The 17,190-nt window shown below is 42.9% G+C and overlaps 1 protein-coding gene across 1 annotated transcript in view; it reads left to right on the forward strand.

Moving 5' to 3' along the window:
* LOC137427311 (uncharacterized) overlaps positions 1–17,190 on the forward strand; it is an 88,706-nt gene that overhangs the window by 14,003 nt on the left and 57,513 nt on the right. Inside the window, 3 exon segments of the mRNA XM_078777396.1 lie at positions 1,921–1,983; positions 2,100–2,243; positions 2,974–5,033. Of these exon segments, the coding sequence (XP_078633522.1) occupies positions 1,921–1,983; positions 2,100–2,243; positions 2,974–5,033 (2,267 nt within the window).

Genomic DNA, 17,190 nt, shown 5'->3' on the forward strand with positions numbered 1-17,190 from the left:
GTTCTGGGCCCTGTGCATTTTCTGGTCTTCATTAATGATCTCTCCGACTCTCTGGAACAATCCTCTCTATCTCTTTGCTGATGATGGTGAACAGCTGTTTTTGAAGACCTGGAGGGAGGAATGGGACTGAAGAGAGTGAGGGAGTTTGTTCTAGAGGCGGGAGAAAAGAGGAATTAAAGAGTGAAGGTAAGCAGAGAGGCTTGATTTTGGCAGTTTCACCAGAAGAGAGGGTTGCTGGCAGATCTTGTGCGTCCTGCAGGAATATTTGGGGGACAGGGAACCGAGAGAGCTGAGGGAGCAAGGCTGAAGAGGAGTCTGTAGAAGACAGAAAGACCATCAGAAAGACTGCGGTGAGAGAGAGAAAGGCCCTCAGAATCAGCTTCATCGCAGGATATTCCAATGATTCTGAATGCTTTGGTGTCAACCGCGAAATCCAAAGCCTTTGGAAAAATTGTTTCTACATCATTTGTAATTCATTGAAATGTGGCATTATTGGTGGGGGTGAATAGTTTTGCAGGCCACCGTACCTCTTAATACATTTTATTTACAAAGACAAGGCTTTCAACTTTAAAGGAACATGCACATCTGAGATATTTGAGGTGCAAGCAAATACTTGTATCTCCGGAGTCATTGGACAAGGTATGGACCTTTGTGGTGGACAAGGTTGTTGAGGTGGTGCTGCAGGTCAAGTGAGATCAACAAAATCATCTTTTCCAACATTTGTATTCCGGAGGTCAAATGTTCACCAACAGAAGATCAGATCATTGGGGTTTTCTTTTAATACATGGCCTAAGGCTTATAATGGAGCTGCACACACACATGCACGCACACATATGGACACACACACACACATACACACACATACGGACACACACACACACATGGACATACTGAGGACATACTGACGAGACAAACGCTTAACACAGCCACTGAACTTGGGGGAAGTGCCGTCACTTCCCGGGATACTCTCCGTACCAGTGACGTCATAACAATGGTGCCACTTTTCTCACCGCACTCAGCGGGGTATTTTCTCGGGAGGAATTCCTCCTCCCCAAGGATGCCAATCAATGGGGATTGTCTGTGCTTTATCCTTTTTAAATGCTGAACATCAAGCAAGGAAGCAGCACTTACCATTTTAAAAGTCTTTGGAATGACTCGAACCGGTCCAATCTGGATGGGTGTTTTTTAGGAGACACCATCTCCTTACTGGATGGCTGCTGGCTCCCTTCGGGAGTTCATCCGCCCTTTGTCTTTTCTTTTTAAATTCAAGCGGTAGGTTTACTTTTCCAAATCTGTTTCTGTAGTACCGTGTACGGCCGAGTGAGGCCGCTGTGGGCGGGGCCGGCGAGGCCTGTGTTGTCGTTGCCTGGAATAAAGATGGTGCTTGATCCTCTCTGAGTGTGCGCATCTTTATGAATGAATGAATGAATGATCGTTTTAAGGCCATTTTCCCCGCTAGAGCGGGGGTTAGCCTTGCGGGCCCCATGACAATCATGGTTCCCTGTTTGAGGCAATGTTTTTATGGCCGGATGCCCTTCCTGACGCCAACCCTTGGTCACGCTCTTACGATGCGCAGGGATACGGTGTACCTATTCTAAGCCGGGGTACACACCGGGATCATTCATCCCAGCAAGCTGGTACTCAATTTGCCGACCTCGGAAGGATGACAGGCTGAGTCAACCACCCAGGCGTTAATTCAGCGATCGACCGGGATTTGAACCCAGGATCCTAGGATCCCAAGCCGGCACCCTAACCGCTAAGCCAACACCAGGCTGTCCGCATCTTTATAACGAGGACATTACAGTTTCAAATCAAAACGTCAGGAGGTATAAAAGTAAATACTTGCAGTATTGGTGTTGTGATGAGTTTGTTTCAAAATGCTCCTTGAAGTTGAGTTTGAATGTGTTGGTTCATTTTCAGATTTGATTGTGGAAGTGAAGGTGAAGCCTGAGATCGTGGAGGATGACTCCTCGCTTGTCAAAGGTCTCACAAGCAACCACAACAATCTCCTGTTATGGTTCAATGTGAATAATAATCACCATTACAACACACACAAAAATGCCTTCCTGAGTAAACATGAACTGTTCCATGGTTTGCAGGTGAAGCTCATCTGGCGAAATCGGAAACTTCACAAAGTAACTTTCTTAAGACTTCCCAGGATGCTTTGAGCAATGAGGGTGTGAAGCAGGAAATGCGCGATTCTCCACCCACGGAGCCGTGCAAACCTGCTCAGCCACTCAAAGGTAAACCGAGCTCCATGGAGAACACATCATACTGTTTTTCCTTGTCGTACACCGCTCCTTTCCTATGCCATCTCCAGGCGCTGCATGACGTCATCAGCGGGCACCGAAGGGGGCCCGGTGATGACGCACGCTGAAAGGGAGTACTCAGTGTTCACTCCGGTTGTTTGTTTGTTTTCTTGTTTGTTTGTTTGTCTGGGCGGTATCTCAGCCATCGTTTGAGCTAGGAAGCTGAAATTTCGGCACAATAGTGATAAAGTGCTTTGGCAAAAAGAATATTTTTATTTTTTCATTAATCAATTAATTGATTAATTACTTAATTATTATTGATTAATTAAGTTCCCTGGTGTTGGGCTAGCGGCTAGGGTGCCGACGTGGGATCCTCGGATCCTGGGTTCGAATCCCGGTCGATCGCTGAATTAACACCAGGGGGGTTGACTCAGCCTGTCATCCTTCCGAGGTCGGCTAATTGAGTACCAGTTCACTGGTAATCCCCTGTGTGTCGCAAGAGGTGACTAACAGGGTTGGCGGCAGGAAGAGCATCCGACCATAAAACATTGCTTCAAAAATGGGGCCACGGTGCCTGGAAAAGGCCAACCCCTGCACCGCGGGGAAAAAATGGCCTCTAAAGGTGGTTCTGTTCAATTAAAATCGAGTAAAATACTTGTCGATTATTGTACATTTTTCAAAGTTGGAATGAATGTTTGATGCTTTTTGTGACTTGTCTTTACAGAGAAACACAAGAAACTGGTTTCTTGCTCCAAGTGTTCCCAGTTGTTCGACCAGGAAGTTTTCAATCCGCGCATGACTCGGAACGCTCGTCAAGAAGCTGACAAGTTTAGCAGCGTGTCTTCCAACCGCACCTGTAAGAGTTGTACCGAGACCATCAAGAGTATCCAAGGAAGTGAGAGACCGCACAAGTGTTCTGTATGTAACAAATCATTTGCCATGTTATCATCTTTAAACGTACATCAGAAAGTACATGCAGGTGAGAAGCCATACAATTGTTCTACCTGCAGCAAGACGTTTATTCGCTTGTCATACTTACACGTTCATCAAAGAACACACACTGGTGAGAAGCCTTACAAGTGCTCATCATGTCCCAAAGCCTTTTCTCAATCCACGAGCTTAAACAACCATCAAAGAATGCACACGGGTGAGAAGCCATACAAGTGCTCTCTCTGCAATAAAGCGTTTGCTCGTTCGTCATATTTAGATGGTCATCAGAAAGTACACACGGGTGAGAAACCACACAAGTGCTCTCTCTGCATGAAGGCGTTTGCTCGCTCTTCACATTTAGATGTTCATCAAAGGACACACACGGGCGAGAAGCCGTACAAGTGTAATTTGTGTCCTAAAGCATTTCCGCAATCGACACATTTAAACAAACATAAAAAGATGCACACAAGTGCAAATGGAGACTGTGACCGGCCTGAGAAGCCATACAAGTGCTCACTCTGCAACAAGGGTTTCGCCTTTACCTCGCAATTGAAAATACACGAAAGAACACACACGGGTGAGAAACCATACAAGTGCTCTCTCTGCAAGAAGGCGTTTGCTCGTTCTTCACATTTAGATGATCATCAAAGAACACACACGGGCGAGAAGCCCTACAAGTGTACTTTGTGTCCGAAAACCTTTCCGCAATCAAAAAATTTGAAAAAACATGAAAGATTGCACACAGGAGAGAAACCGTACAAGTGCTCTTTGTGCAACAAGGCTTTCACGGTCATCTCGGAGTTGAAAATACATCAAAGATTGCATACGGGCGAGAAGCCGTTCAAGTGCTCCGTATGCAACAAGGCGTTTGCTCGTTCGTCACATTTGGCGGGGCATAAAAGAATACACACGGGAGAGAAGCCCTACAAGTGTTCCGTGTGTCACAAGTCCTTCGGTCAATCGACAAATTTAAAGAATCATCGAAGAACGCATACGGGCGAGAAGCCGTTCAAATGTTCTGTCTGCAGAAAGTCATTTACCGATTTGTCATCTTTAATAGTTCATCAAAGAATGCACACGGGAGAGAAACCATACAAGTGTAGTGTGTGCAGCAAGGCATTTGCTTCTTCCTCAAATTTGTGTCAACACCAAAAAATTCACAGAGGAGCGAAACCGCACAAGTGTTCTGTATGTAGGAAGGCATTCTCTTCTTCTTCAAATTTGTATCAACATCAAAATATTCACACAGGAGCAAAGCCGTACAATTGCTCCGTGTGCAGCAAGGCATTTCCTTCTTCGTCATATTTGTGTTACCATCAAAAAATGCACCTCGGTGAAAAGCCATTCAAGTGTTATATATGCAACAAGGCCTTTGCTCGCTCATCTCGTTTCTACGATCATCAAAATATACACACGGGGAGGAAGCCATACAAGTGCTCCGTTTGCAGCAAGGCCTTCGCTCGTTCATCGCATTTATATCAACATAGAAAAATACACAGTGGAGAAAGGCCTTACAAGTGCTCTGTATGCAGCAAGGATTTTCCATGTTCCACATCATTGAAAATTCATCAAAGGGTTCACACGGGTGAGAAGCCCTACAAATGTTCGACGTGCAGCAAAGTGTTTGGTCATTCATCAACTTTTTATCAACATCAAAAAATACACAATGGAGAGAGGCCTCACAAGTGTTCTTTGTGCAACAACGCATTTGCTAGTTCATCAAGTTTACATAAACATCAAAAATTGCACACTGGTGAGAGGCCCTACAAGTGTTCTGTGTGCAGAAAGCTATATCTGACGTTATCCTCTTTCAAAGCTCATCAAAGAAGGCACACAGGTGAGAAGGAAAGGAAATGAGCTCATCAAGAGGAAATGCTCACAGAGGAAATTCCCTCAAGTGATAGACAAAGAATTTTTTTTTTGAAAAGAACTCGCAAAAATGGCAAACGTGAAAAGTCCAGGCCCAAATGGAATTCCAATTTTATGGCTAAAGCCACGTGATGTTGTCCACAATCGCTACGTTTCAGCATATAATGAACTTATCCAAGGGAAAAGGCATTGGATGAGTGGCTCACAGAGGGCAACACCTTCCTCATCCCAAAATATGATGAAAGCCAACTCTTTTAACTGGCATCATCACAGAAATGATTTAACGCCACATAACACAACAAGGAGGTCTCGTGACAGAGCACAACGGATACCACAGAACTATGGACCACCTATTACTAATACAAGGCTGTACTTGAAATCGGCAAGTTGCAAAGCACCAAATTGTCCACGGCCTGGATAGGCTATAAAAAAAGCTTTTTATGGTGTCCTGCATTCGGGGATGATGAAATGTATGCAAATATACAACATCAATCCCCAAACTAGAACAGCACTCAGTAGAGAGCATACAGGTGAACAGTTTACGTTTTGTATCCCAGGGTAGACCAGAACATCACAATACAGAATCACATTTAATCAAAATCATCCATCCATAACTTTTTGAGATATCCTGCAATGTATAGTTTTTGGCCCTATCTCCCAATGGTGAAGAATCACGAATCCGGATCTTTACCAAAATCGAATCATGTCGTCCTTGACAGATTCGCTACATCTCTGCCAAATTTCGTCCGAATCCGTCCACAACCTTTTGACATATCTTGTTCACAAACTAACAGACAGACAGGGGTGAAAACATAACCTCCATCCACTTTTGGTGGCGGAGGTAATGAGGCTCATTCTAAAAACACACCTCTCCTCATGAAACAAAATCAAAGCTATAAACAAACTCACAGTGCCAGTGTTCCTATGGAATAGTAAACTGCCCACAATTGGAAATTAACAAACTAGGTACCAAAACAAGGACACTTTTCACTCTCCATAAATGTTCTTTAAAAACCTCTGCATCCCGAGAATGTACCTGCCGAGGCCAGAAGGAGGTGGCGGCCTGATGGAGCTCAAACAAGTGCGCAGAATGATGATGGTAGTGTTGGTTGAGTCAATGAAAAGTTCAACAGACTACTGAATCCAATTTGGACACAAACACAGAGACGAGCCAGAAAATGTATCTCTAACTGCTTGTGCAAAAAATTAACAAGTGCGAATAGACGATGGATGCTACGCATGAAATTGTAACAGCAACAAATACAACCACAATTAGAACGGCTCTCAGTAGAGCGCATACCTCTGCCAGATACGATCAGGCCGCTGATACGCCGGATCTGGCTGCGGACCGCAACCAAAATTGAATTGACCTGTTCTTGTCTACTCAGAATCTACTCGAATATAAAAGGTCACCTAACCAACTCCTCTACTAGGTTTTGCCATAACCCATCCACAGCGTTTGAAATATCATGCTATAACTTGTCATTTTGTTGTCCCATCTCAACAATGATGAAGAATCACATAAAAATTAAATAATGCTTATATCTACATCCAGTTTCGGATCTTCACCAAAATCGAATCAATTTGTCCTTCTCATACACCCAACCTGTGCACCAAATTTCGTCTGAATCCATCCATACCTTTTTGAGATACCATGCTATATATCAGTTTTAGTCCTATCACTCGATGGTGAAGAATCACTTAAATATTCTTGTATCCAGATCTTCAACAAAATAGAATCAATTCTTCTTCCTTGTTAAACATCCAACCTGTCCACCAATGTTTATCGGAATCCATCACAACTTTTTGAGATATCCTGTTCACAGACGGACAGATGTGAAAACATAACCTCTGCCCACCATTGCAAATAAGACAAAGGAAAATATATAATTAAATGTCAACAAATATACATCGACATTTGGGAGCACAACAAAAGAGCAGGAAGATTTTAAAAAGCTCGACAGATTGGGAATAGACAAAAGGCTCATTGAAGTGGCTAAGAAACGCTCGCTTAACTGGGATGGATAACAAATCATAAATGCTCAAGACCAAGGACAAAAAATATAATTGTTTAAGAGAAACGGCAGAACTGATTCAATCAGACAAGTGTAGGCAAGGTAGAAAAAGAAAGCATGAGCCACCTCCTCTTGGGATGTAGAAAATACATGTCAGAACAGCTGTACATACAAAGGCACATCAAAGTATGTAGAGTAATCCACCGGCACATCTGCAAAAAAAACTCTATATCCCAGTGTCAGAAGAATCACCAAAATCAACCGTTGGAAATGGGAACATAGTGCTAACGTATGACCTGACGTCCCATCAAGTGAGGGCATAGAAAACAATGTATTGTAACCGAACATAGTACTCGGATACAAGAGGGAAATATGGCATTGTTAATCGAGGTGTCATTACTCAGCAACTTTTGTCTAAATAATGCAGAAATCAGGAAAATGACCAAGTACTAGGATCTGAAAAATGAAGTCAAAATAGCCTGGAAGCCATAGAATGCCGTCATTGTGCCAGTTAGAATTGGAACAATGGAAGCGATAAAGAAGAACCTCATTGAGATTTTCACAACTATATCAGGGAAAATTACAACAAACAAACTACAATTTGAGGCTGTCTGGGGTTCAGTTGTGATCCTGCAAATAAACTTTGCAAAAAAAAAAACTTCCCACTTTGGCCCTTGAAACATCATTAAAAAACCAAAATGCAAATCGATACTCTGAATCCGTGGAGGACTCCTTTCCATCTCCGAACCCACAAATGGAGATTACATCCAATGAGAGAAGAGGGGTTTGTGCGTGTTACTTCTTTTCACAACTCCACAGAAACCCCTGACAAGCAGGACCTCCTTGACCAACAAGGACCAACAAGTGGATCTGACTACAAGTGGACCAACAAGCTCCTTGAGCAAAGCCAAAATGCAGGCTGCAACTAGAAATGCCAATCAATGACTGGCAACCATCACAAAAATTCAAGAAAACGACAGACCCCTTCCAAGGACAAGCCCAGAGTCTGTGCGGCCACAACGAGTAACCCAAATGTTTGCCTAAAATAACAACAGCTGCAACTTCTGCAATGAGGAAGAAGGTCTTAACCTCATGACAAGACAACTTTTCAAAACAAAAATGAAGACCCACCTTGAGAGGCCATTTTTCCCCCGCAGAGCAGGGGTTGGCCTTTTTCGGGCACCGTGGTCCCCTTTTTGAAGCAATGTTTTTTGGCCAGATGCCCTTCCGGCCGCCAACCCTGGTAGTCGCCTCTTGCGACACACAAGGAATTACCAGTGAACTGGTACTCAATTTGCCAACCTCAGAAGGATGACAGGCTGAGTCAACCCCCCTGGTGTTAATTCAGCGATCGACCAGGATTCAAACCCAGGATCCTAGGATCCCAAGCCGGCACCCTAACCGTTAAGCCAACACCAGGCTTTTCACCCCCCCCAAAAAAATGAAAGCACATAAAAAAGAGACGGAAACACATGGGGTTGTTATTTCGAAAACAAATACCAGTGTAAATACAACATTAGTAGTCAAACTGGAAGTTCTGTCCCACAAGACAGACTTTAAAATGTATCTCAGGACACGCTGATGAACTTGCACACTTGAAGGAGGGTCTGATGACGAGTCAGGTCCACAAGAAGAGTTGGAATCGCAACCTTTTTGAAGCTATGAACCAGAAAGGTCCCAACCTATGTACCAGAAAGGAGTGAGGAGGCCGTGCAACGAGATGGGAATTTGGACCATGGATGGACACGATAAGATACGCTGGAATTCAGTTTAGGAAAATGGTGCAGAGCCATCTCCAGAGGAAGAGCACGTTCAGCTAGCTAACTGATAACAGGTGGCATAGAGGCCAAATCGGGAAGACAGAAGTGAGGGCGATGGATGACAGTGGGGTGGGAGACCAGGATGGGCAGGTGAGCCGAGATGAGGAAAACAAGGATGGCCACGAGCAGGTTTCCTCGGAAAAATGTTCTCACCAACCAAAGTTTAAATGTTGAGCAAACCCATTCCTTTTTTGCCAAAACCTAATTTGTTTTCATCAATATTGGAAATGCTATTCCACTGAGTCCATCAATTAATGACATAACGATCCCATCAATCATATTCTTTCATAATAAACATGGTGCACAATGGAATTTTACCTGCAACTGATTCAATGCAACTTGGCAAAACCATCCTAAAGGATTTGCACCAATTTTTCAAAACTATTTTGCATCCTGTGCCATGCATCAATCCAGGGAAAGGATCTTGCTCTCTTTTTTTTTGAAACAATTTTACAACCAGCAGTGAAAACCACGTTTTTCAATCAGGATGTTGAAATTTTTTTTGGCAGAGGTTTGGTCCTTGTTGTAGTCTTTATCAGGTTCTGCTGGTTAAAATCCATCACAGGGTTTATGTGGACACATGAGAACCATTGCAATTTGAGCCGGTGTCACCAACTGTGGAAAGGCTTGTTTGTGGCCAAGTCGGAGTAGTCCGCACATCTCTGACATGGACAGTGCAATTTTACTTCAACACCTCACTCCAATCCATTTGAACTGTGGGAATTCCTGCTTTAAGACACTGTTTTTGAACCTAGCAACTTTGATGACAATGTCATTTTCGAAGTCAACATGATTGGGATATAGCACTGAGATGAAGATGGTTCAACATCCTTTGAAAACCTCTTCTTTCGTACTTTCATGTTTTTGATAATGGTGTCCATAAATGTTTTACAGCAGTTTTCTGCCTCATTTCCCATTTTCTGTGAATCTCCTCATTCAGGTGCCCATCCGTTGAAAAGGTTCCACAATATTTGGCAGAATTTGTTCCAAGTTGGGAAAGTTGCTCCAAGAATGTGGTTTTTTTGTAAACTTTTTGTAAAAACGTTTTACTTTTTACTACTTTTAAAAAACTTTTTGTAAACTTTTTTTTTGTTTGTTTTGTAAAAGAATGTTTTTTTGTAAAAATTTGTAAACCTCCAGGTTAATGAGTTAAATTAGGTAATTACAGTCAGGTGTTTAACCTGGAGGTTCACATACTTTTTCTGACAATGAAATTGAATGTTGGATCATTTTGCTCCATAGATAATTGAAAAAGTAGATTTTTTTTTTTTTTTTGTGCTATTTGTTCAATCAGATTGTCTTTATCTATTACTAGCAGAAGTACCCGGCGTTGCCGGGCAGGGGAGGGGGGAAAGGGAGGAGAGGAGAGGGGGGAAGGGGAGGAAAGGGGGGGAGGGGAGGCTGGGGGGAAGGGAGAGGGGGAGGAAGAGGGTTCATATATATGCTGGTGGGTGAATTTGGCGTTCATCACGTTTCTGAGTTAAGTGTGATGCCGATCAGGAAGAAGAAGAAGCCGTACTACCAACTTCGTACACTTCCGGAATTGTTTGATTTGTTTGTATTCAAATGTCTGGTGATTGTTTTGCATTTATTTATGCGAATGTGTACTTGTATATAACTGTCATTAATTTAAAAAGGCTTCCGCACTAACGAGAATTTTTTTTTTTAACTCCAAAAAACGAACTTTAAAAAAAAAAAATATATTTTTCTTTTTTTTTTGCCTAAAACACACCCAGGCACTCACTGATGAGCCTCTGAAAGTTTGACGAAGATCCGTTCAGCCAACTCTGAGAAAAATGGCGACACACACAGACCAACATCTCTCTTATATAGTAGACTTGCCAAAAGCACCCGTCGTTGCCCGGGTTCTTTTTGAATGAGTTTACTACTATAATTCAGCTTTTACTTGCGGCCATAGAAGATTGAGTACGACAATTCAGCTCAGCTTTTAATTGTGAAATGGGCCCAGCCCGGCCGAAGCGGCCTCGACAGGCCTCGCTACCTAGCCTATAACCTTCCCGGGGCCTGTCCCGACATTTTTAGTTCCTTTTGAATGAATTTACTACTACAATTCAGCTTTTACTCGTGGCTGTAGAAGATTGACTACTATAATTCAGCTTAGCTTTTAATTGCGAAATGGGCCTCGACCGACCTCGCCACCTAGCCTAAAACCTTCCCGGGGCCCGTCCCGACATTTTTTGTATTGGAGGTTTCCTCCTATCTTTCACCGTTCAGGAGATTAGCTTGCGCAGACAAACAAACAAAAACTTTCTTTTATAATATAGAGAGATTAGGACTTCAATGAAGGTCTAATCACATTTTCGGTCAAATTTATACAGAAAATTCTAAAGCGTTCACAAACTTTTTCTCACCACTGTATCTGTGACATGAGTAACATTTGCCTTGAAATTGGATGAATTTCTAACTTCTTGTGAATTGGACTAATCCTTATCCCTTTGCTGATTTATCATCATGAAGAATAGAACACTATAATTCTTCAAAATCACCAAGAGCCATCTTCTGCCAACCACTTAATGAAATATTTTGAATTTTTTAGTGTTTGAATACCAGGATGCCTTGAGAAAATCTTGGTTTATTTTTTTTTCAGAACATCTTGGTTCAAGTTTTGCCCTGTGATTTATATTTTAGTGTCCAAGACGTGGCCAAATCACCCTTCAAGGAAATATATAGTCGTGGCCAAAAATATTGGCACCTTTGAACTTTTTTCAAATAACTCACAATTTTCTCCAAAAACAAGTTGAAATTGACAAAAGTATTTGGTCTCCACAATTCTTTATTTCACTGTTAATATTACAGAACCTTTGTTTTTGATTCAGAACTTATTATATATATCCTTTTAAATCAGAAAATAAAAGGAAATGGCATTGACAAAATTATTGACACCCGAGACTTAATATTTGGTAGCACAGACTTTGGACACAACTGCTCCAATTCTCCCAGATTTGAAGGGTACCTTCTCCCAACTGCTGTTTTCAGATCTCCCCACAGGTGTTCAATGGGATTTATATTTGGACTCATTGCTGGCCACTTCAGAACAGTCCAGCATTTTGTCTTCAACCATTCCTGGGTCCTTTTTGAAGTGTGTTTGGGGTCATTGTCCTGCAGCAAGACCCATGACCTTCGATGGAGACCCAGTTTTCTGCCACCAGGTTGAACATTGTGCTCCAAAATGCCTTGGTAATCTCCTGATTTCATGATGCCATGCACCCATTCAAGGCACCCAGTGCCAGAGGCAGCACAGCAACCCCAAAACATCACTGAACCTCCTCCATGTTTGACTGTAGGGAAGGTGTTCTTTTCTTTGAAGACTTCATTTTGTTTTCTGTAAACATAGAGATGATGTGTTTTACAAAAAAGCTCTAATTTGGTCTCATCTGTCCACAGCACATTCTCCAGAATAATTTTGGCTTGTTCAGGTGTGTTTTGGAAAACTCCACTCAGGCTTTCTTATGTCTCTCTCTCAGCAGTGGGGTCCTCCTGGGTCTCCTACCACAAAACCCCCTTTCATTGACTTGGCGACGGATGGTGTGAGTTGAAACTGTCGTACCTTGTGTCTGAACGTCAGCTTAAATCTGTTTGACAGTTGATCGAGGTGCTTTCTCCACCATTCGAACAATCCTTCGCTGCAATCTTCGATCACGTTTTTGTCATGCGGCCACATCCAGAGAGGTTGACTGCAGTGCCATGGGTCTTAAACTTCCTGATAACATTGCGTACATTGGACAAAGGAACATCAAGGTCTCTGGAGATGGACTTGTAGCCTTGAGATTGTCCATGCTTGGCTCCAATATTGTGTTTGACCTCCTTAGACAATTCTCTAGTTTTCTTACTTTTCTCCATGCTCATTGCAGTACACACAGTGACACAAAACAGAAGAATGACTCCTTTTCTCTATTCAAACTGGTTGAATGAGTGATTTTTATATTGCTGGCACCTGCAACTCACCACAGGTGAGTTCAATTCCAAAGTAAAGGAAAATCACCTGCTTGAAATCTAATTATTTTAAACAACTTCTAAAAGGTGCCAATAATATTGTCCGGGCCATTTTCGGATTTCTGTCTGGAATAAACTAAGATTTAGTAATTTTTTCAGCTTTTTTTGTTTTGTTCCACTGAAAACCAAAAAAATACAAATGTGGATTTTTTAATTTTTTTTTGTATACTGAATCGAGGCTCGTGAAAGAGCGAACATTTATTTCACAAACAAAGCAACCAGACAAACAAAATATACAAAAAGAGGGAGCGGAAGACAAGATGGGGAGGGAAGGGGAAGCACACAACCACAACATTTGAGAGCAGGGAGAAGTGTGGGAGGGAGAGGGCTTGGGGGGAGGAGGCGTGGTAAGGGGGGGGGGGGGGGGGGGGGAAAGGTATAAAACACAAGGGGACCGAAATTATCAGCAATGTCATGGATTCCATCATTGCTTCAGATATGAAATCTTTCCTCTTCTCCAATGGCTTGATCTCTGATCATCAATTTGGTTTCAGACCTGGTCACTCTACTCTGGACATGCTGCTTCTGCTTTCTCAACAATGGATGGAGGTCCTCAACGCCAAACAGGAAATTAGAGCTGTCTCCCTTGACATTTCACGTGCCTTCGATACGGTCTGGCACCCTGCTCTGCTAACCAAACTCTCCTCCTTTGGTATCCATGGAAATCTCCACGCATGGCTGGCGGACTTCCTCTCTGGTCGTAGTCAACGTGTGGCCCTGAATGGGTTTCTCTCATCTCCTCTTCCTGTTCAGGCTGGAGTTCCCCAAGGTAGTGTTCTGGGCCCTGTGCTTTTTCTGGTCTTCATCAATGATCTCTCTGACTCTCTTGAAAATCCTCTCTATCTCTTTGCTGACGTCTCTACTCTCTGTCGCTCCATTCCTCATCCCTCAGATCGGCAGTCTGCAGCCTCCTCACTCTCTGCAGACCTGGACAAAATCACAGACTGGGAAAACAAATGGAACATGTCTTTCAATCCTGATAAATCTCACACTCTTACGATGTCTCTCCGAAAAGACCGACTGGACAACCCTCCCATCCACTTTCTGAATAATCCTCTCCAAGAAGTTCTGTCACTCAAGCTTTTTGGTCTCACTATTTGCCATGATCTTTCCTGGGAAAACCACATTTCAAATCTGGCCTCCAAAGCCAGTCGCCGACTGGGCATCCTCCGTCGTGCGAAGTCCTTCCTTGGCACACCTGAGCTCCTCACCACTTACAAGGCTTTCATCCGCAGCTCTATGGAATACTGCTCTCCCCTCTGGTCTGGTGCTCCTGCCTCACACCTAGCTCGTCTTCACGCTGTTGAAACCAAAGCGTTCAGAATCATTGGAATCTCCCGCGATGAAGCCAACTCCGAGGGTCTTTCCATCTTCTACCGACTCCTCTCTGGCCTTGCCCCCCCAGCTCTCTCTGGGCTCTGTCCCCCAAATATTCCTACAGGTCGCACAAGATCTGCCTGCAACCCTTTTATGGTTAAACTGCCAAAATCAAGACTTTCTGCTCACCTTCACTCCTTCATTCCTCTTTTCTCCCACCTCTGGAACAAACTCCCTCACTCTCTTCAATCCCACTCCACCCTCCAGGTCTTTAAAACTGCTGTTCACCACCATCTCTTATCCTCCCCCATCCAAAACCTTGATCTTTTCTACCCCCGCTAATACAAAAAGATTTATTAATTTCAACAATTTTATGGAAGAAATGATGCATTATATTTGAAAAAAGTGCAAGGGTGCCAATATTTTTGGCCACGACTGTATACATATATATTTGTAAGTTCATATCGTTTCAGCCTCAGATATTTTCATTCTTTTGTATATCTGTTACATTATTTTGTAAACAGGTTGGATTCGTTGTAAAAATAGTAAAGTTGGTTTTCAGGAGAATCAGAAGAACAACTTAGGTCTGAAGATGCTGCCTTGTGGAACTCCAGCCTGAAGGGAGAGATCATGGAAAAGAACACTAGTAAGTGATGCCCATTGTTTCCAAATGGAAGATTTGATTTTATGCCTGAAAAACAAATTTTGAAAATTCCCAAGAAATACCAAAAATATGATTGAAACCATGATGAGGGAAACAGCTCGTGCTGGGTTAGCATCTAGAATAATGTTGTTTACAGCAGATAACTCTACCATGGGACACATTTTAAAAGAGAATATTATGTTGACAGTTTTGGACTTCTTCTTCCTCCTTTAAAATTCATGAAATTCCTTTATAGAGCTTGGTGTTTACCAAACATTCCAATTGCGGATTTCAATTTCAAATACAATGATGTCCTACAAATAGTGGGGCCGATGTGAGATAACATTCTGGCTTTTGTGTCGAAAGCACCAAAATTTGTGTAGATGAAGTTTAATATGTCCGACATGATTTCAGATGTCGTGCCAAGCTGAATATTTCCCATAAATGGAAAAATCCAAGATGGCCACCGCACAAATTGCAAAAATCTAGATATTAATTTTAGGAATCATATAATTTTTTTTTCTTTGCAGATGGCTGAGCAGGTGTCGCCTGTGAGAGTCTGCGGTCATCTCTGTCCACACCTGATACTATTGCCTGGGCTCTGTGTGCCTTGTGTCAAGAATATTCTTCCGCTCCACTTCATTGTTCAGGAAATTCTAAATGGACAGATGTTGGAGCTGGCTATGACAATTTGACAAATTTCGAGCAAGCGGATCCTATCACTACCTGAGTCGTACACAAATTTGACTCCTGTGAGGGAGAGGAACGAGTACCTTCCCGTCCCTTCCATTGACATGGTACTCTCACGGGTGATGACTGTCATGTAAAGGCTGCCCTCGAAGATGAGAACAGGTGGCAAAAAGTAACATAGCAGCTCATAAGCAAAGAGAACCAGAGCATCGCTGATCCAACCTCCTGGGCTGTATTCCATGCAAACTCACAGCACCCAGGAAACTTTGACGTCACCATCACATGACTTCTGCCATTGTTCCCTCATGATTCCAAATCTGTGGCTATGATTCCATCAAATTTCTGAACAGTGGACAGGTAATCAAGGTTGGATTGGATTTGGACACCATTGGATCAAAAAGGCTGTTTTTTGTCTTGGGCACAACCAATTTCTGAAAAACATGGAAAAGTCCCCTTGTGTTTTATACCTCTCCCCCCCGCCCTCCCCCTCCCACGCCTCCTGCCCCCAAGCCCTCTCCCTCCCACACTTCTCCCTGCTCTCAAATGTTGTGGTTGTGTGCTTCCCCTTCTCTCCCCATCTTGTCTTCCGCTCCCTCTTTTTGTGTGTTTTGTTTGTCTGGTTGATTTGTTTGTGAAATAAATGTTAGCTCTTTCACGAGCCTCGATTCAGTATACAAAAAAAAAGAAAAAAAAAAAGGAAACTTCATTCATTTATTTTATGTCATAAATTGCTGAAGATATGTGTCTTCATAGATTTGCGCAATTTGTGCGGCGGCCATCTTGGATGTTTTTTCCCCCATTATGGGCGTAAGGAGACATATTCAGCTTGGCGCTATATCTGAAATGATTTAGTACCGTACATATTAAACACTATCTTTGCCAATTTTGGTGCTTTTACCTCAAAAGCCACAATTCCTATCAATGTCCTCGCATATCTGCTCCACCATGAACGTCCCCCTACACTTACAGGATAGCTGTGCCGGATTAAGCATTAGGCAGACAAGGCTTGTGCCTTAGGGCCAGACAAAAATTCGGGCCACAAAAATGGACAAGAAGTTTTCGTCAAATTTTTATTATTTTAAACAAATTATTTCTAAGTTCTGTCCCTGCCAGGGTAATATATGTATCTCAATTTTCGCAAATATTTTCAAGGTGCGCTACATCACTGTATAGTGCTTAATGTGGTTTGTATCTATATAATAATAGCGTAAGGACTCGACTTTGTTATCCCTTTTACGCCGCACCCAGTGACCCGATGCCCACGGCACTAATGGATTTACGATCTATGAACCGCGCTCTTTGTTTATCACGTACAGCCATACTCGACAAATCTGAATTATCCGACGTTGGGGCCCAAAAGCATCCGATTAACTGCCGATACGACGCCATCTTACGACGCCATCGTATTGGCGTCTGCTGGGCGAAGGCGAAGCAAGCCGTCCGCCGATTGGACAGGCGAAGGCGAAAGCAAGCCGTCCACTGAGTGGACAATCCAGAGCATGCATTTGTGCCGGTGTCGGCGATCGTTGTCCATATACGCACTCTTCATTCTCATCTTTCTTCCTAACTCTTACTCGGACAAGCAAATCCCCTATGCCATCCATAATGGTACACTCTATCCATACACCACATCCTCCCTTCCA

The sequence above is a fragment of the Myxine glutinosa genome, chromosome 5, assembly GCF_964187855.1.
Source record: "Myxine glutinosa chromosome 5, kmMyxGlut1.1, whole genome shotgun sequence".
Taxonomy (NCBI): Eukaryota; Metazoa; Chordata; class Myxini; order Myxiniformes; family Myxinidae; genus Myxine; species Myxine glutinosa.